This window comes from Diadema antillarum, unplaced genomic scaffold, assembly GCF_040938485.1.
Source record: "Diadema antillarum isolate AM-2024a unplaced genomic scaffold, OU_Dant_1.0 seq00000126_RagTag, whole genome shotgun sequence".
In the NCBI taxonomy this organism is placed as follows: Eukaryota; Metazoa; Echinodermata; class Echinoidea; order Diadematoida; family Diadematidae; genus Diadema; species Diadema antillarum.
Genome location: NW_027271205.1, coordinates 147,906 through 168,785, shown reverse-complemented (window position 1 = coordinate 168,785; position 20,880 = coordinate 147,906). Strand labels below are relative to the sequence as shown.

General features: G+C 41.2%; 1 protein-coding gene across 1 annotated transcript in view; it reads left to right on the top strand.

Moving 5' to 3' along the window:
* Positions 1-11,759, top strand: part of LOC139727321 (histone-arginine methyltransferase CARMER-like) — a 58,054-nt gene extending 46,295 nt beyond the window's left edge. Inside the window, exons 6-13 of the mRNA XM_071638275.1 lie at positions 1,121-1,298; positions 2,144-2,234; positions 5,199-5,280; positions 6,450-6,625; positions 7,335-7,389; positions 9,345-9,427; positions 10,659-10,936; positions 11,410-11,759. Of these exons, the coding sequence (XP_071494376.1) occupies positions 1,121-1,298; positions 2,144-2,234; positions 5,199-5,280; positions 6,450-6,625; positions 7,335-7,389; positions 9,345-9,427; positions 10,659-10,936; positions 11,410-11,759 (1,293 nt within the window). The remainder of the gene's footprint in view (positions 1-1,120; positions 1,299-2,143; positions 2,235-5,198; positions 5,281-6,449; positions 6,626-7,334; positions 7,390-9,344; positions 9,428-10,658; positions 10,937-11,409) is intronic.
* The last annotated feature ends 9,121 nt before the right edge of the window (positions 11,760-20,880 follow it).

Sequence of the window (20,880 nt, the reverse complement as noted above, 5' to 3'; positions counted from 1 at the left end):
AGTGAGAAACCCATCCTGTGATTGGTTAGTGCAGCACGTCACCGTGGCGATAAAGCGATGACACACTACTACTGCTCACTGAGTTCTATCAATGTGTTGTGTAACATTCACCTCAACCTAGCCCTCCAATACCTCAGCGCTGGGTGTTTTCCCCCTCTAGCCTAAACACCTCGCCACAAGCGCCTGTCACCGTGCGAAGCGGTGGTGTTGAGATGAACGTGGCCGGTCAGTAAGTACTGTGTAGGCAAGGGGCCTGGCGCGAGCATTGCTGGTCACTGACTGTGCCCTTGACTGCTAATTTTTGAAGAACTTGCAACTGTCCAAAAATTTGTTCTACATGCAGAGTTACAATAGAATGCATGCATGTGCAATGTCAGCAAAGCTGATACTGTAACACTATTCTTTGGATTATCTTTACGTTAATTTTATCACTGTATGCATCAAACAAATGTTCAAGGCTGCTTTCCTATGGAAATGTTTTGAATCTGTTCATTATTCCAGATCTCTTCTCTCTGCAGGTCACACCAGCAATGTTGTCTTCTTCCCTTGCCTACGCCCCAAGAATTTATATTGCATTCTCACAAATTTGAAAAAAAAAAAGAAGAAGAAATGAGATGAATTCATATTTTTGTTGTCACAGTAAATACTCTCTCTTTCTCACAGGAGTGGAAATGCTTTCTTCCCAGTGCATCAACCAGCTGTCGAGTTATTTGGGAACTCACAGACTGACTGGAGATTGAAATGTGCAGTTGCAGATCACGTGACAACGTCATATGACTTGCATCAAGGAGGTGTACGTCACTGTGCCCTCATAGCTGAACGTCCATTAACAATTTTCTCTCTATTTGATGGAGTTACAGTGGACACCTCAAAACAGTGTATCAATGCACTGCACTTCCAATGTGCAAGAAAAAGCATTCCAAATTTCCTCCCGCAATGCATATTTTCATCTAATGTTACTCTGCCCTTTACGTTTAGTGGAGTATGCACTTTATAATCAACAAACTGTAAGCCTGTATGAACTGTGAACAGAGTTGCCACGTTCACTGTGTCACTCCTTCTTTCGTTCAAACCTTAATCGCTCACCCATGCCGCTCATCCCTTTTTGAATCCTCCACAGCAACTCGTCAAAGCCAACAATCTTGCTAACCGCGTCTTTGTGATCCCGGGGAAGGTTGAAGAGGTGTCGGTACCCGAGCAGGTGGACCTGATAGTCTCGGAGCCCATGGGGTACATGCTGTTCAACGAGCGGATGCTGGAGAGCTACCTCCATGCCAAGAAGTGGCTCAAACCGGGAGGTGAGTGCACCCCCTGCTTCCCCCGCTTCCCTCGCTCCCCCCCCCCCCCTTCCCTTCATAAGCCAGAACTGGAGGATGATTTGAGTATAGTGAGGGTATTCATTCCCATTATCTGCAGATGTATCATCACCATTTATTGATACTGATACATCTGTTATTGTGATACTGATACAACCGTCATGCAGCTGTCATTGTGGCATCAGCAGCCTTATCATCACTAGGTATGGTCCTAGGCATCAACATCTCCATTCATGTAATTCAATAATCCCAAATGTGATTTGTTGTAATCATCTCTATCTGAAATTTCAAGATCATATTCAATATGATCATATTGATATCGCTATCCTCCACATCAGGGAAGCAATGTCTTTATTGTTGTCCTTCCGTTATCAAGTCATGGCAGCTTTTCCTTTTTCTTGGGATGGCGCTTATCTGTTCTGACACTGTTACGCCATTCTCTACACTTTATTTTCCAGTGATGTCTTCTTTCACTACTTCATCCTTGGTAACTGGCCACAAATTTTGTTTGTTTGTTGTTGTTTTTTGTGAATGTAGAGCTCCTCACAAAACAAGGACTTGTATATTCATGGCAGTTCTAGCATGGTTAAAGATACTAATACCATTAGTGATGTGAGTAAGATTCAGCATTATAACTGATTTGATAGATGGATGAGTGCACAGCTCTCTATACACTGATAGCAAATTTCTCATGACATTGAGGGTGAGATTCGTCACATTCATGCAAAGTTCTTGCAGTTACTCATACATTGTATGTCAACAGTGTTCTGGCAAAGAAATCTGCAAGCTGGCATTTTGATATTTACTGTTTCTCATGTCTCTTGTAGGCAAGATGTTCCCTACCCAGGGTGATGTCCACATAGCACCTTTCAGTGACGATGCTCTCTACATGGAACAGTTCACGAAAGCCAACTTCTGGTAAGGGGAGGTGGTTTTTTTATTCAAATCTGTGACCACACTGTAAGACAGTTTGGTATTCAAACCAGATACTGAATGCCTTAAAATGCCCAGCCAACCAAAATTGGGCAAATTCAACAAACAAAAGTTGTCAGTTGTATGATACTTTGATATTGATGAGTACCGTGATACTGACTCATGACCCTGCCATGCCAAGGAGGTAGGAGACACTAAAAATCTGCCAAGGAGGATATCTTTTTTTTATTCTTTCTTTTGTTTCTGTCAATAATATAACTTGAAAAGTTGAGAACGGGTTTCGAAAAAAATATCAGGATAAGTCTTTTGGGATAAAAGTAAGAAGTGGTTAGTTTTTGGTGGTGATCCAAATTATGATACCGAACCAGGATTTTACTAAAGGATGCATTCGCAGTCGTATAGGGTCAATGACTCTGATCTTGGCAGAGGTTTGCTTTTTCCTAGTACTTCTAGTTTCTTTGTTTGTTTATGTGTTTGTCTGTTTCGATATTACTCAAAAAGTTATGACAGGATTTCTGTGAAATTTTCAGGATAGGTTCATTGAGGTAAAAAGAAGCTGATTAGCTTTTGGTTGTGATCTGAATCATAAACCCCATTACCGGATGTATTTTGAAAGGATGCGCACTCAGTTTTCTGGTGGTAGTGCTAGCGACTCTATGGCCTCAGCAAAGGTTTGTGCTCTCTGAGTGCTCCTAGTTTTGTATTATCTTGTGGAGAGCAGCAATGTAATTCAGCCAGGAATATTTCTCCCTCATTATCAGCTCACAAATGACCATTCTTATAACAATCTATGTAATGAAAATGAAAATGAAAATGATAATAATAATAATAATAATAGTAATGATAATAATAATGATAATAATAATAATAATAATGATGATGATGATGATAATAATAATAATAATAACAACATCAACAATGATAATGATAATTATAATGATGGAGTCTTTTAATGCGCCATGTCCGTCACACAGTGACACTCCTGGAGCAGAAAGGTGAGATCTCTTTTGTTCATTTCCTCCTTTGGAAAGAGCCATGGTTGAAAGAAACACACGAGAGTGACTGGAACAAAGAGGTTTGAAGTTCTTTCTTGAAAAGAGGGAATATGGTCTCCATTCTCAAGTTTCACAGGCAAGGAGTTCCAGACAGAAGAAGCAGACTACATGTCAAAACAATTTTTTCTTCCAGGAATACAAATCAGAGGGTTGCTATCATGTTGTTACTTCCTTTCTCACTTTCGAGGAAATTAATCTTTTGATTGTAAAGACTTTTCCAACTCCGATGGAAATTGAAATAAAACTCCCGAAAGGAGGATATGAAAAACTGTAATATCAGACCAATGAGGGTACCCAGAGTTGATATGGATATGCTTGTACAGTTTTCGAATTTCACTGGTCTTTGTTTTGCCACACACAACATGATATACAGTTAAACTCGCCTAAGTCGACATCGCATATGTCGAATAATCGCGCAAGTCGATGATTTTAAAAAGTCCCGATTTTTCCCCATTGACTTACGTGTAATAATTCACTCACAAGTCGAATTTTATAAGTCGAATACTCGCCTAAGTCGATGAAATTCCAAGAACACTTTCACGGAAAAACCATTAAATTCACTGTGCCTAAGTCGAATAAGATTTTATTGTGCAATAAATCACTGTCAAAATCAGGAGACGCCAGTTTTTGTTTACATAAGAACTATCCCAACCAGACAGGTGACAAAAAAAATGATCTACAGTATCAAAATTCAAAGCGATCGCATGCGATTGTTGAACTCTCTTCGTGTTTGGAGGTCCGCTGGTACAGCCCTGTCGCGCTAGCGCTACGTACGTACGTACAGCGACTGGGCTGTGCCAAAGTGTGCATATAGTTGTGCGTACAGCGACTGGGCTGTGTATAGTCTGTGTATGTTTGCAGTCTGCGCTGTGCAGTGGATGGATGAAGCTGCTGAGTTTTCAAAGCGGAAAGTAGGGGGAAAGTTACGGGCACGGGTAAATCAGAAGTACACCTCTACACGCATTTCAAGCCACGGTATGGTAAACTGGAATCAATCACTGCTCAAATATCGTTCATATTCACTTCCCCAAGGTTTAACAAGGGTGTAAAGTAATCGGACCTGTGCCAATGCTAATGCACTGTCCATGCAAAGTTAGCCGCGGCCCTGCCGGGCAACCCGTGCTGCGGCACACCTCTCCAACTCTCGGCTCCAGAGTAGACAACATACATGTACGAATGTACATGTGGTGTGACTGTTGTTAAGTCGATTTTTTCGACTTACGCACAAGTCGAAACTCGCCTAAGTCGATGTGTTTTGCTCAGTCCCGAGAAGATCGACTTATGCGAGTTTAACTGTATTGTGATATTCAATGACTGCCTTAGTCTACACCAAGCCTTTTCACTGCATTTCTGTTTACTTCCTTCAACTCTTAGTCGTGATAAAATGTGACAGTTGCAATAAGCGAGACACTTGTGTTTTACCATGCTTTATTGACATTGTGAGAGAAGTATCTTTATAGTGCAGCACATACCTGCCAACTGTTCTCATTTAATAGAAATATTCCTGTTTCTTAGGAAAAAATAAGCTTCATCGAACCATGTGTTCCTATTTTTGTCAACACCTGCATACAGTGATGTACATTGTATGGGGGAAGGGTGAAAATTCCTATTTTTGCATTATTTTCTCCCAGTTATTCCTACTTTATTTTGCTGAATTCTAGGGTTAGCAGATATTGTATGATGTGGGTGATATCAACGTTGTACTTGAAAACACTGGATGTTGTGCAGTTTTGCTGTGACTTTGATGGCCATGTAGTATAGAAATTATTACAGAAGATTGTCATGTTCCTTGAGTGGAATGTTCACATCCAAAATACCCCTTGCCTTGTTTGTTCAACTGAGTTGGACATTCAGTTTGAAAGTGTGTGGTGTTCCTGTCTGTTTGTCTCTTCAGGTACCAGCAGTCATTTCATGGTGTGGACCTCACGTGCCTAAGAGAGACAGCACTGCAAGAATTCCTCAGGCAACCCATTGTGGTGAGAAATGTAGCACTGTCCAGCTTCACTCCAAGATATCCACTCAATATTTCTGCAAAGTAGGAACAGTCTCTATGTTCCTACTTTGAAAAAGAATTCATATATTAGATATGGCAATATGTGAAGAAGTGCTCATTTCTTTTTTCTTTTTTTGTTTACAATTTCTAGTCACCCTGAAGTCAACTGAGCTAGGCAGCAGCTAGAAAAAAATGGGAAATCATAGGTTATAGGATATGTTTAAAGAATTATGTCATGATATTTTTTTTCACAACTTTTGATACCACAAAAATTAAAAAACGCCCTTTTAACATAGTGATGGTTCAAAATGAGAAATTGTTGAACTTTGGTGACTGAGCTATATGATGATGTTCAAATGCATGAAAAATACTCCAGCATGCTAAGTTTTGACGTCACTATCAAGAGAATTATTATCAAATATCACCAAGCTAATAAACTGTTATTTAATTGAAAGTCTTATCATTTATTGTCTATGGAAATAGTGACTTTGGTAAATTTGGTTTCACACCGATTTTCACATGTTAGAAGCATTTACTGATAATATCAGCCTCCATTTCTATAGCCTCATATTTACACAATATCAGAGACTCTCTTTGACAGCATGTAGAACCATGCAACTTGGATTTCTCAAAGTGGACACACTGCTAGACAGTGCATTTGAAAGGGTATTTGTCAGGCATAACAAGAGTCATTGATAAGGTCTGTATGATATGCTTGTCAATCTACCGTGAATACATGCAAGCAAACCTGTCTGTAGCAGCCACTCTGGGGAAGCAGAAAAATTGGCCTTTACAGACATATTGGCGGCCATTTTTCACCGAAATTCTGTGATGATGGCAGCGTTCGTCAAGTGCTTACCATGAGCAGGAACTCTAACAAGCAATTTTCTCCGTGGGGAGGGGGTTATCTTGTGATCGCATAAGGCAGATGGCCGCTAGGATAGATTTGACTGTATGTTGTTCATGCCATCTAGGTTGCACCAAATTTTGTCAGTGCACAGAGAAATCTAGCCCATTTTCCTTTTTTGCTCTCACCATGCCAAAAATTAAAACCTCTGAAGTTGGGAAGTGGGGTAAAATCATAGCTACTATGTGAAAAAAGGGATTGTGAATGTCCATGCTGTATTCATCTTGTTCCTTTTCTCTGTGTAGGATACCTTTGATATCAAGATCTGCCTGGCGAGGTCCTTCAAGTACACAGTGGACTTCTTGACCGTCAGTGAAAGTGACCTTCACCGGATCGAGATTCCCTTACAATTCAAGACGCATCAGTCTGGAGCGGTGCACGGTCTGGCCTTCTGGTTCGATGTTGCCTTCCACGGGTCATTGTGAGTACCTTGGAGGATGGGGGCAGGCGATGAGATTTCACTTTTATTCAATCTCCTGTTTCTTTTAAATCTTTTGCATTTCTAGAGTGATGCCTTGAAAGCAGATGTGTCTCAAGACCAAACTTTAACATTTTAAAAACTGATACACTTTTTGTAGATGAAAATTTCCTGTACATAGCTCTTCCCTTATAAGTCCTTTTTAATTTACATTGTCTTCAGAAAGAGTGTTATGGTTTCATTTCAATTTTACTCACCCAAATACTCAGAATGTGTGAAAACTTTATATTCAAGCATGCTAATATTCTAAGCGGCATTCTCGTAGTTCCCAATTGTCTGTACATTTTGGTTGCTGAGATGAAATCTGCTTGTGAGATAAGAGAGGTCAGAGATAAAACATAAATGTTCACATATACCTGCATTTGGAGAGTTTGAGTGCAAAAACAGAGATATTGGTTTTAGCAATTTGAGATATTTTATATTCAGTCTGCTAAAAAAAAAAAAAAAAAAAATAAGAAGTATGTGATAATTCTAATAATATCTTCAAAAATATGTCTTCTTATGAAATGTGTGCATTATCGCTGAGAAGATTTTATTTTTCTCTGCTTGATGATGACCTTGCTGTAAAAAAAATAGAAATACTGTTTATCAGTTTTAGTATTCAAACTCTTCATTTATTCATGGCATTGTGTGTCTGTCTTCACTCCTGCAGACAATCTGTATGGCTCTCTACAGCACCCACTGAACCTCTTACACACTGGTATCAGGTAAGCACACACACTCCTCCTCCTCCTCCACTTCTTCCTCCTCTTCCTTCTCCTCCTCCTCCTCCTTCTCCCCTTCTCCTCCACCTCCTCCTTCTCCTCCCTCATCCCTCCTCCTCCTTCTCCTCCTCCTCCTTCTCCTCCTCCTCCTCCTCCTTCTCCCCCTTCTCCCCCTTCTCCTCCACCTCCTCCTTCTCCTCCCTCCTCCCTCCTCCCTCCTCCTTCTCCTCCACCTCCTCCTCCTTCTCCTCCCTCCTCCTCCTCCTCCTCCCCCTCCTCCTCCTCCTCCTCCCCCTCCTCCTTCTCCTCCTCCTCTTCTCCATCCTCCTCCCCCTCCTCCTTCTCCTCCTCCTCTTCTTCATCCTCTTCCTCCCCCTCCTCTTCTTCTCTCCTCCCCCTCCTCCTCCTCACCCTCCTCCTCCTCCCTCCTTCTCCTCCTCCTCTTCTTCCTCTTCCTTCTTCCTCCACCTCCTCCTTCTCCTCCCTCCTCCCTCCTTCTCCTCCTCCTCCTCTCCCCTCCTCCTTCTCCTCCTCCTCTTCTTCCTCCTCCTTACCCTCCTCCTCCTCCCTCCTCCTTCTCCTCCTCCTCTTCTTCATCCTCCTCCCCCTCCTCCTCTTCTCTCCTCCTTCTCCTCCTTCTCCCCCTCCTCTTTTTCCTCCCCCTCCTCCTTCTCCCTCCTCCTTCTCCTCCTCCTCCTTCTCCTCTTCCTCCTCCTTCTCCTCCTCCTCTTCTTCCTCCTCCTCGTCCTCCTCCCCCTCCCTCTTCCTTCTCCTCCTCCTCTTCCTCCTCCTCCTCCTCCTCCTCCTCCTTCTCCTCCTCTTCTTCCTCCTCCTCATCCTCCTCCCCCTCCCTCTTCCTTCTCCTCCTCCTCTTCCTCCTCCTCCTCCTCCTCCTCCTCCTCCTCCTCCTCCTTCTCCTCCTCCTCCTCCTCCTCCCCCCTCCTCCTTCTCCTCCTCCTTCTCCTCCTCCTCCTCCTCCTCCTCTCTCCCCCTTCTCCTCCTTCTCCTCCTCCTCTTCCCCTCTTCCTCCTTCTCACCCTTCTCCTCCTCCTCCTTCTCCTCCCTCCTCCTTCTTCTCCTCCTCCCTCCTCCTTCTCCTCCTCCTCCTCCCCTTCCTCCCCCTCCTCCGTCTCCCCCTCCTCCTCCTCCTCCTCCTCCTACTTCTCCCCGTCCTGGGTATGTAGTTGGACCACTTCACTGGCATAGCACCCTGCTCTTTGTGATGAATGAATGAAATAGGATCTTCTACGTGCTTAAGTCATGACTCTAACTCACGGGACCTTCATTTAAGCACACATAGATTGTAGAGTACCTCGTAAGCGTTCATCTGCTACTCCAGTGAGCTCATGTACTTATATATTTGAAGCATATTAGTCAGAAATGTATATAGGTTGCGTCGCGGCATGCATTGTAGAGTACCACATATTCAATGCTATGAGTTGCTTTGACTAGGGACTAATACAACATATGATGAGAGTGGGAATTTCTGTCATCGTACTTACTGATTCTTCTAAACCATTCCAGGCATGTCTTTACGGGTACATTTTCTCTCACTGTACATGTGCAAGTCCCTTTGAGCTGCCAGAAAATTCATATACTTTCCATTGATTGTCAAAGTGGCTGCTTAATTTCACAACATGTTTTCTTTTTCAAACTGAGGTACTGTGCACTGTTACTATGCATGAAGGAGAACTGAGACCTCTTTCTGAAGTCAGTTTGATGTAGTGCTCGTCATGTCATCAAGGAATATTGCCACTACGGAAATCAAAACTAAAAAAAAGACCCAGATGTAATTATCGACATTTACATACATTTCTTTTTATATGTAATTGATGGATAACTACCATGTATGTGTTGGATGTAAGGTGTAGATTAATTGTTGCATTCTTTGCATGACCTTTTTTATCAATGTATGTACCTTGATTTTAAACCCATGATTTTTGTGACTGACTTTGCAGGTACGGTGTCTGCTGAGGTCACCCATATATGTCACAAAGGGTCAGAGGTTAACAGGAAAGGTCATACTCATTGCCAATGCAAGGTAAAGTATCTCCATGGGGACAACGGTGGGGCAAATGCCATATTGTACGACTATCAGTTTTTATTCAAGGTTTATGACAGTGTCTTCATAAAATGACATGTTAGTTTGTGGTTTCAATGCAAATTATGTCAACATAGTCAGATTGGCCTAGACTGTAAGTTTAATTTAAGGGCTAAATACCGTATGGGCCATATTTTTAATGGATCTAATTTTTCATGAATCAGAACTTCCTGACAGTTATAGGAGTTCTTAAATTTGTGATTGTGGAGTACAGAAATGAATGGGGAAATGTATGTGTGCACGTCACGTTCTTGTCCAGATCAGTGTTAATAATTTTGCTTCTTGGATTTCATGGATAGCTCGCAAAATATATGGCATGTACAGAAGAACCCTATGTCTTGAAAGGCAGCAGCTTTCTTTGTGCTAAAAAGTCATAGATGTACCCATAGTGTTATTAATCTGATTTTAATAAAGAGCTTGCCTTTTACAGCTGTTTTTTTCATGAGAAGTATGTGTAAGTGTGTGTGTATGAGTTCAGGCATTCAATGTATCGTGAGTAACCCTTAATTACTCACATGAGAGCAAATACCAAACATCACATCATGTGTGGCCCAATATGATCCACCGGGATCAATCAACGCCACTTTGTTTGTATGTTTTAGGGCACCCATTCTTCTCTGTGAAGAGGCAAATATTTTTGTTGTTGTTGGTTACGAAGGTGATTTGTAAGTCTGCCTGTGAGAAAACTCCAGTCGTAAGCACAGTACACTGAAGAAGTAATCAAAGGCTACCCTGAAAATGAGAATTAATAGACAACTCAGACCCCTGCCCGCTAGTGTTATGCTTTTTTTGTTGTTGTTAGTGGCTTTTGGGCGTCACGAGGTTATTTTTTGCAAATGCAGACCTCCGTGGGCTGTACTAGTCAATTTGCTTCAGCAGTGAGGCATACAGCTGTACGTATTAGTGGGAGGGAAACAAAGAACCTTATCCCAATATAGAAAGACATCTATCGTCAGTTACCATGGCAACAAGGAAAGTGTCACCATCGTAGCTGCAACCAGTGAAAATTGCAAGTTGTGATTATATTTGCAAGTAGTACATGCAACAATATACATTTTGCCATTACTGAAGAGTTTATTAACAACAGTTGCTAGTGCTAGTACAGTAAATGAGAGCTGAGCGCTTGACCAGACACGGTCATAATTTCCTGACCTTTCCTTGACCCCTACAGGCAGAGCTATGACATAGACCTGGAGCTGGAGTCGCCCAGCTCGGGGGTGAAGTCCACCAACCGGCTGGACCTCAAGAACCCCCTCTTCCACTACACCGGTCAGCAGGTGATGGTACCGGCCGGCAGCCACACCGCCTCGCCCTCCGAGAGCTACTGGAACCAGCTGGGCGGGGCCACCAATGGCATGGACACCACTGGCACCTCCACGCTGGGCAATGGCTACAGCAACGGTCAGATCCTCAACACGGGGGTTGTCCAGTCCAATCTAGTACCTATTGGTGAGTAGTGGTCAAAAGTGGATAGCCCATTTTAAAAAAAAAAAGAATGTGGAAATAATGTATACTTACGACGGGTAGAAATAACAATATAAAAGTAAAAGCCAGGAAGATATTTGCTGTAGACGCGATATAAATATTTGTAATTATATAAACTATTATTTTGTTCTGTGCAATAGGGCCAAAAGTTGAGTATGCATTGTAGAATTTCATCTTCACATTTGCTTGTAAACCAACATCTTTTCTCTTTGATGAGAAAAAAAAAAGTTGCACAGAAGTTGTTCAAAACGTAAATGATGGTTGTACTTTTGTTTTTGTTTTTTTGGTACAGGATAGCTATCATTGCAACATCATGCTAGGCATATCTCGTGTGAAAGGTGTTGATGTGACCACCTTCATGAACTCTGCAATTTATGAATATTCATCTGAGAACAAAACTTGCAGTGACATGTTAGCCTTTTATCCCACCCTCACAGCCAACACAGATCCCATCGCCCACAGTACTGTGCTCCCGGGGGGCCTCACGCAGCGCCAGTACACCGTCCCCATCCCTTCCTCCGTGGGCCAGGCCATGACGTCGCTATGCTTCGGCAACTCCTCCTCTACCACCTCCAATCAGTACCACCAGGCCGGCAGCAACCAGCCGGGCCAGCCCCAGCACCACCAGCAGCAGACGGGTGCCAGTCAGCCGCACATGTCCCAGGCCCGGCACGGCACGGGCGGCGGCCGCAGCCACATGATGGTAGATCAGCTGGGCGGGGGGATGTACGGCGGGGGGCGGGGGCAGCAGCAGCAGCACACCAAATACGGGACACAAATGAACTAATTCATGTAGAGCTCGCGGGAGGGAGGGAAGGGGGAAAGGGAAGATTGGATGGAAAGAAGGTTGGATGGAGGAAAGGTTGGATGGAGAGAAGGTTGGATGGCATTACTAGATAGATGTACAGATACCATGATAGAAAAACAACAACATGCAGATTTGGCTTTAGGAGAGTTCCTTTGAGAATGAAAGAGGAGTTCAGGCAGAGGGGTGAGCAAGGAGGAGGGGTATGATGGTAGTGTGTTATGACGTATTGATCATCCATTTGTGTGTGTCTGTATATGTCTGCATGTGTGTGTGTGTGTGTGTAGGTGTGTGTGTTTGTGTGTGTGTGTGTGTGTGTGTGTGCGTGCGAGTGTGTGTAACGAGTGCTATTTAGGATGACCATGCTTGTCACAAAAGGCCCAGTTGATGAGCCGATCCCTGTTGGATTATCAGGCGGTGCAATTCATCGCAGAAATGAGAAGCAAACATCTGGCCTGGACTCTAGCTATCAGCCAAGCAAAGATCATGGGTATGGAGAAAATGCATTGATATCCTGTGGTTGTGACCAATCTCTTCTGATTATGCAACTGGTGTGTTGCAGAGATGTGCCAAACGTGATTGCTGTCAGGAACCTGTGGTTGCATCTGCTTAGTGACCCCTGAAGCTCTCTGCCATTGATGATTTCAGAGGGTAGTGTTGCATGAAAAGTTATCGCTTATGACCTACACAAATCAGCTGTAAAAGTATGAACTGGATTTTGATTGACAGAAAATGTCATGGCATATTTTCCACAATTTTCATGTGCAGTCTCAAACATGACTCTCTGTGCAACGGCTTGGATGAATGGAATGTAAACAAACTTTGAGTCTTATTTTGAGGATGCTTTGATCGCCCCCAGTATCCCCAAAAGATGGGCTTTGTAGTGAGAGAAAGAGTGATGATTGATTGGAGGAGGAGTTTGGCTCCCGGAGTAACGTGATGCTGTCAGAATCAAGATGCAGGGATGAGAGGAAAGGAGATTTCTATATCGGGCCAGTAGGCAGATCAACCTTTGCGGATGAATCAGAAATTAATGATGCGTTACCATGGAAACATCCATAGTGGGTGGAGAAAGGGCGGAGGGCAGGGCAGGTAGAGAAGGATGGCGGAGGATTGTGTTACAGGGAAAGGGCCACTACCACCTTTTTGTCACTGCTCACACAGGTCATCGGCAGAATCATTACAGTAGCATCATTTCCTGTAGAGACGATTTCTAGATGCACAGGAGTCGTTGTGCCACCTTTATATGGGAGCAGTCAGATCTCGGGGTCATGTACAGATATTCCAAGTACAAATTTACATATGTAGAAACCAGCCTGTTGCTATATTATCCACTTTTTCAGAATTTTATTCATTTTTAAATTTTTTTCTTCGCTTTTCTTCTTAGATTGTCGTGACACTTGTTGGTCATGAGCGGCCCTTTGTAAGATAGCTGCACCTTATTTTGTTGTTGTCAAAGTGTTTATAACAAAGAGCTTTGCAGCACCGAAGTGAATTGAGTACCGTGTACTACCAGCTGTTGCTAGAAGGTGGGGTTATTTTTTATGCCTTCTGTGTCTTTGGTTTGTCCTTTACTAAATGTTTTTATTCTATTTACCAACTTTCACATGAAAAGAGGGTTTACTGCATGCATTCTTCTTTGTAACAATTGCAATCATTGGGTAATCACCATTTGGATATGAACCCAATTTTTTGCCCAGTGATTAACTAGAATGTGTAACATTTATTTATATTTCTGAGATGTCGAGTTACACATTGTGTTATTAGGTAGCTCATTGGGTTACAAATCACATCCAGAATGCAGACTGTATGGACAGGTATTGAATGGCTGTACAGAATTTTTACATGAATATTCAAATGTGCTCAAAGTTACACGATGCCAATTCACTGATCTCCTGCCATATTTGCAGAATTTCACTCAATCTTTACTTCTTGCAATGGTTCTATTTGAGCTCACGGTTTATGTGTTGTATGCAAGTTGAGAGCTTACACCAAATATTTGGATTTGATGTGCACGAATGCTCCCGAAAATTGTGTTAAAGAAATACATTTGTTGGCCTACATCAACACTGCTTCAAGCAAACTTGTCAAATGTTGATTCCAATTGATCTTTGATGTTTTACACTCATGAAATTTATTCGTGATGAAGGTGGTTTGATTTTGGAAAATCAACAGACGACAAGATGAGACAAGTTTTGAGAGTTACAGGCCTTTTATTGCCATAAATTAACTTGGGGATTACTTGAAACAGTTTTGTATTTATTCCCTGAACATCCAGGAAAAAAAAAAGAGAAAAAAATTGGGAAAATGAAAGAAGAAATATATCGCATATCATGTATTCAACTTCTGTGCTGTAGGATGTGTACCCTGCAACAAACAAAAGTGTATTTTACCATCTGTGATGGTCATTTAATTGTGTCTCTAACTAGACACATATCTATGTCACTCTCCTTTATTTTGTCCTTACTTTCTCCTTTTATCTTCCAAACCTTTGGCAAGTTTTTAAGAGGTGTGAGGACGCAGGTATTACTCATAATGTAGACCACCTTTTTAATCGTTGACTTGACACGCACAGCTTAGATGCTGTAGAATTATGAAACTTTGTAGCGTATGAATTATAAACACCGTAGCGAGTATTCATTTATGGTACATATAGATCTCTTTCTAAGTTGTGTACATATAGTTGGAGCCTGCTCTTAGGCCCTGTAGCTGTTCATTCTTCAGGCAGTCCCGTTTAAATGTACCTTGTTCAGGATGCGGTCAGTGTATGGTATTTCATTTTTAATATCGTCCAACTTTTTCATCTTGTTATTTGTGTGCCGTTTTGAGGCCTCTTGAGAATAAAATGCCTTCCATCCCCTTTGATTTCTCCCTGTTTTTAATAAGATATAAAACAGTGTTAAAAAATGTGCAAAATGAAATTCAAACACTCAAGTCAAGTTTTTAATATTGTGTGTAAACATAGTAAAAAATGTGAGTTATTCATCAAAAGAGTGACACTGAGTGAGTCTCTAGACCGGGAGATCATCCTCGAACCAAAACACATTAGGAAATTACCATGCCATCATCATTAATTATGTCCTGGAAAACAAAACAAAACAGAAGATTTCTTGAGTAATGACTTCATAACCCTGTGAAGACTATTTCTAACATCCACTGGATTTAATGTCCAGGCTACACACAACATCTTACTAGCATCGAACAAGTTTTTTCAGTCAATAGCCATCCCTGTCCCTTAATGACATGCGTTTTTTTATGTTTTTGGAGAATGTCAGATATCTCACTGTCATGTGCAAGTTTCACATAGCATTCTCTTCCTCCAAAAATTTCCCCCCGTTTTCATTTCAAGTGGCATCTGGTGTCGACAAGAAGCATGTGTTGAATTTGGTTGCTTGAGACGGTGCGAGTTAAAGTTTTCCTTGAATATTTCGTTTTCAGACTTTGTGAGAGCTGGCAGCATTGTTTAGCCACTGTAACGCTGGAAGCGAGTGATGTCCATGTGAAATGTTAGTGTAAAAAAACTTTGAATTGAAGAGTTCCATGTGTATGGCACTTAAACTCCAGAAATCCTATTACAGTCTACCAAACATATTGTTTCTATGGAAACCCTTCCCTCCTTCCATCTTCCAGCCCAGTCCAATTTCAAGAAATGAAGACGGCAATTCCTATTTCTGTCAAAGATATGCCAGGGTATTTTATAGATGACATGAACTACTTTAGGAGTTGCAAAATTCATAGAGAGAAAATTATGCTACCCCATCATGCCCTTTATTTAGTAAATCTACAGTGAGCCCCAAATAGAATACTGGTAATGTTTTGTCACAGGGTGAAGACTGAGACTATTGAATGTAGTAACACTTAATCTATTCTCGTCATACTTTGGGTCAGAAGAGACAAACAAAATAGACTTGTGTCATCAGTTATTTCATTCAAGTCACAAACACACCAGTGAATGTCGTGGTGGTGTGTGATAATCTGCTGTAGAGATTGTAATGCTGTCAAAAATGTTTTTCTGGCCACACACACACACACACAAAACTCCAACACCTTTGTTTAAAAGATGAAGGAGTTTGTTACTAGTTAGCATGCTGCCAGCAGACACTGCATATTAGGCGAGGACCAAGGAATTTGTCTGTAAAGACATTCGCAAAAAACATTGAGGATACTGTACTGCTGCCCAGTTGTAACGGAGAGAACAGGCAGATTTTTTCTTCTATTCTGCCATTATTGGCAGAGTCTGCGCTTGTTCATGTAGATAACTCAGAGGTGTTGATATAATTTATGCCCCCCACCGTGAACTGGTGCCACGGGTGTGCAAGTGCCATCAGAATTAGCTTCATTTCTCACCATTTCTGTGATGTAATTGCCACATTTTTTTCTGTCTCGTGTTCCATGTTGACTTGTACTGCTATTTGTCGACTAGCGAAGTAGAACTCTTTGTCTTGTGTTTTCATACTAATAAAGCCATCATTCAATGCACATCATATCACAAGGTGTCCGCCTATTGTATTGGGTTGTTGCACACTGGGTGATTTCAAGTTCGGTGCTAGCGTTAGTGCTAGTGCTATCTCAGCACTAACACCGGCGATAAAACCGAACTTGAAATCACGTCGGTGTTGGGAGTTGACCTCAAAATTATGACGTATTTCCGGTAGTTGGTGCTGGGCTCGGTGTTGAATGTCGTCTGCTGAACCGAGCTCCGCCGTTTGTGTTAGCGATTTACGTGCTTTTTCGCCATTGACTAACACTAGCCCCTAGGGATTATCATTTTCGTCATTTCAAGTTCGGTGCTGGTGTTAGCATTGCCGTACGAGACTCTTATGTACGTCCATAAGTAGTTGCACGTTTTACGTGCAAAGTCTATGCTAATGCAGTGGTCGCCCACGTAACGTACACGAACACTCTCGACATGGCTTTCTAAATCCGAGCCTGGGAGCAAATTTAAGATAGTTGTATTTAGGGGAGTGGATGAAATTTGTGGAATTTTAATCTGTCTTCCTCACTATGTCTCTAAAACTGAGCAATTTTGTCTACATCTTTTAATATTTTACTGTAATCACGCGCAATCACTTTTTTTCGTCGCGCAATTACCGCGGAGCTCGCGGTGCTGTGATTCCAACACCTAGTGCTGGTGATCGATAATTTTGATCGGTATCGCCTCGTTAATCTGACCGTCGGTGTTGGAGCTCGATTTAACGCTGTTATTTGGGGGCTAGCACTAGCACTAGCACTAGCACCGAACTTGAAATCACCCATTTAATCAATGAACACTTCATTTTTCATGCATCACAAATGTATCTTTACAGTGTATGTTGATATAGGGGAACCTCAAAGGGATGGTACAGTTTAGGTTGAGATAGGGCTTGAGGTTTCTAACGTCTTTTGATGATGATTTTGTAAGATACTATTGAGAAAGATCTTATGAAATGTAAACGAGCATATAATTGTAAGAGGATTTCAAAGTTGATTTGCTGAAAATCGGTTTTAAAATCGCTGAGATAGCCAAAACAAGGCAATCCTAATTAATATTTTGTTTTTGGATATCTTGGCCATTTCAAAACTGATTTCCATCAAATAAACATTAAACTTCTCTTAGAATTGTGGCATTTTAGTATATTGAAAAAGAGTTGAAAGCTGAATTCTCACCTCAACCAATACTATACCATCCCTTTTATATAACAAGGACCTAAAGCTATCTAACATATAAACTATCTGACCTCTTTGTTATGAGGTTTTTGCACACTTAATTGTGGAACACTTCATTTTTCATGCATCACAAATCTTTAAATTAATACACGGGAGCCTCGTTATAAAGAGGACCTAAAAACCACGGCAATTACCTTGCTATGTCAGGTTTCTTACTATGTCAGGATACAAAAACAAAGAAATGTTAAGAGTTGGGACCTGCAAACTCACCTCGTTCTAGGAGGTCTGTATTTTTTATCTGACCTCTTTAACACAACGTCACTCTGTCATTTGTTGTAAAGTTTCAGTTAAGCTGGGAATTGTCATTTATTTTTTTTCCAGATATAAGTATCTTGTATTATATTCACCTCACTACTAATTCCCTTTATTCAACAAAAAGAACAAGCAGAGAAAAAAATTGATTAAAAAAAAGGTTTTATGACTTTTAAAATCTTCACCCTCTAGGGTGACAGAAGTGTTATTTTCATTAGGTAGTTGGGGTATACACTTTTCCAGAAAGTGTTTTAGGTTGTTTAAGCTTGATATTTGTTGAAGAAAAGAGGGGAAGAGCATAGTTCTGAGGTTCTAACTTGTTCAGAGGGGAGGAGATTTGTGTTATAGAGGTAGTGTGTTTGTGTGTGTGAATAGATGGGTGTGGTTTGACAGTCGGAGGGTTAATAAACTCAGAATTTCTATGTCACTGAGTACATGCAGGTTGTCTCTGGTACCAAACCATTTTAAGGGGGCCGGTGTTTGGATTTTAAGATAGGTTTACCAGAGTGTCCAATGGAGAAATTGATGATGATGATGGTGATGATGATGATGATGATGATGATGATGGTGATGATGGTGATGGTGATGATGGTGAATGGTGATGATGGCAGAGACTCCAACTCTCCCGTTTTCGACGGGAGATCTCCCGCCGAAAACCCATATTTGCAAAATCTCCCGTTCTCCCGTTTGAGATTTAATTTCTCCCGCCCTGGCTCTTTGTCTCCCGTTGGAAAGGATTTCTTACTTATTTCTATCGTATGTTGAAAAAGTAAGCCGTAGATAGCACCAGAGAGCATCTAGAACCATGGGAATTTCGCGCTTCGCACACATCAAGTTGGAGTCTCCCGTTTGCTAAGGGTTTCAGGCGGGAGAATCTCCAGATCAGAAGGTGCTTGGGGTTGGAGTCTCTGTGATGGTGATGATGGTGATGATGGTGATGTTGGTGATGATGATGACGATGAGGATGATGATATGATGTTGATTGTGATCATGGTGATTATGATAATAATTGGTGACCGTGATGATGATTCAACAGGACACTCATGTAGCATTAAAGGGAGCATATAGTTTCGGTTGAGACCTAACTTCAGATTTCTAACATTTTTTGGTGACATAATGAGAAACCTCTCATGAAATATGATTGAGCGTGTAATTCAAAGAGGGATTCAACATTTATTTGATGAAAATCGGTTTTGAAATGGCTGAGATCCAAAACAGAGCATTCCTAATAAAAGGTGGGACCCATCTTTTATTAGGATTGCTTTGTTTTACTTTCCTTTTGGATGTCTCAGCTATTCCAAAACCGATTTTCATCTAATGAACTTTGATTTCCTCTGAAAATGGTATGCTCTGTACTATTTCATAAGTGGTTTTTTTTTTTGGTATCTTGCAAAAAGTTAAAAGCCCAATCCTCATCGCCACCAATACTGTACTATCCCTGTAAAAGAGTAGCGTAATATTAGCAATACTGCAGAATTATGACAACTACAGTGTATACCATCACATTGATAAGAAATACATATTAAAGAAAGAATATTTGTCATAGTAAAATAATACACTATGCTACATCATTGAGCACAGATAATCTGATTTGAGTTTAAAGGGGATGGCTTGTAACCGATCAGTGGGAATCAGTGGGAATGCTGAGGGATGATTGCTCCAATCCTTGTGGGATTCATTTAAGAGTACATTATATATCTACTGTTGAGTGAAAATTATTTGCACTATATTTGAGGTAAGTTGACATCACCAGATGAATAATTTTTGTGCCTTTTTCTTTTGTTTTTCTCACTTTTGTCTCATTTCTCTCAGCATTGTGAATAGGGTATTACAAGACAGTTAGAGTGGGTAACCCCTTTGTTTTCTTCTGGAACCATAGAACAATTTGGAGAGTAGGTACTGGGTAAGTGACAGAAAGCCAAGTTATGCACCGGCTGTTAACAAGGGGTAATAATCTCATCTCATCCTAATCCTAGATGTTCTGTGAAGTATACGCTCATAGACGTGATTACAATAGCAACAAAGAAAGCATGGTCCGTGCTGTCAACCTAAAAGTCGTAGTCACACTGGTAAAAGACCGAGAAATTTATAGATCACAAAGTCTTCACGATCTTGGTCGTCTGTTCACACTGGCAACCAAACTTTTCTATCTTTGGAACGAGTAGTTTGGCTCACTGGCTCGCATGTGCAAAGAAGAAGGAAGAGTATAGTATGCAGTCCAATGGCTAGTGATTGTGATATAACAATGGATACCTGTACATTACAATAGTTGTGCGCTTCTTAGGCACTGCCCAAACACAGAGGATGGATTGTTCACGTGGCAAAGATCGTATTTCAGTTTCTAGCGTTCACACTGGCAAAAGATCAAGAGGTTTGGCGGGGGTCCGGGAAACATCCCCAGTTTGAGTGGGAAGTTTCGCAAGAAGTTTCACAGGAAGTTTTGGCCACACTGGCAAAAAGATAGCAATTCTAAACTTCTCAATCTTTTGCCAGTGTGACCACAGCTAAAGTGACTTATAAGACACTAAATTTGTACAAGTGAGAGTAAAAAATAAATGAATGTATTGTAGATAGAATTCATCCCCCTTGGATAACTAAAAAGTATGCTGAAAAGTACATCTTGCTTGAATTACTAAATTTTGACAATGAAGTTATCTCAGGAATACGTGTCACCACAAGCTGCATATGAATGTAATTTTTCCCTTCCTTGCCAGTATGAATGTCTAGATTTAAAAAAATGTGAAAGATGCAATACTGCTGGACTTAAACAGAAACAGAAGACAGCATGTCAGTAAATAACTATTTGATCTATAAACTGAAAGCATGTTGAGTGTTCAAATCAATGAAATTCTTGCATTTTTTTAATGCAACTGATTGACAAATTGGCCTACATGGACATAAATATTTAATCACCAAATTAATCAGTGTTTTCGTATTGACTATGATAAAAAAAATATCATGGTGATGGGCAATGGATAAGATGCCTGTCTGGTGATCAGGGGGTTGCTTGTTTGAATCCAGCCCAACCTTGTATGCTCATGAATTTGTATCATGGCTACTACTAAAACACTGATTGATTCAGTGCTTATGTACATGTATGTTGATGTAAGGCAAATTGTCATGATCTGTTGCAATATTGAGTGTT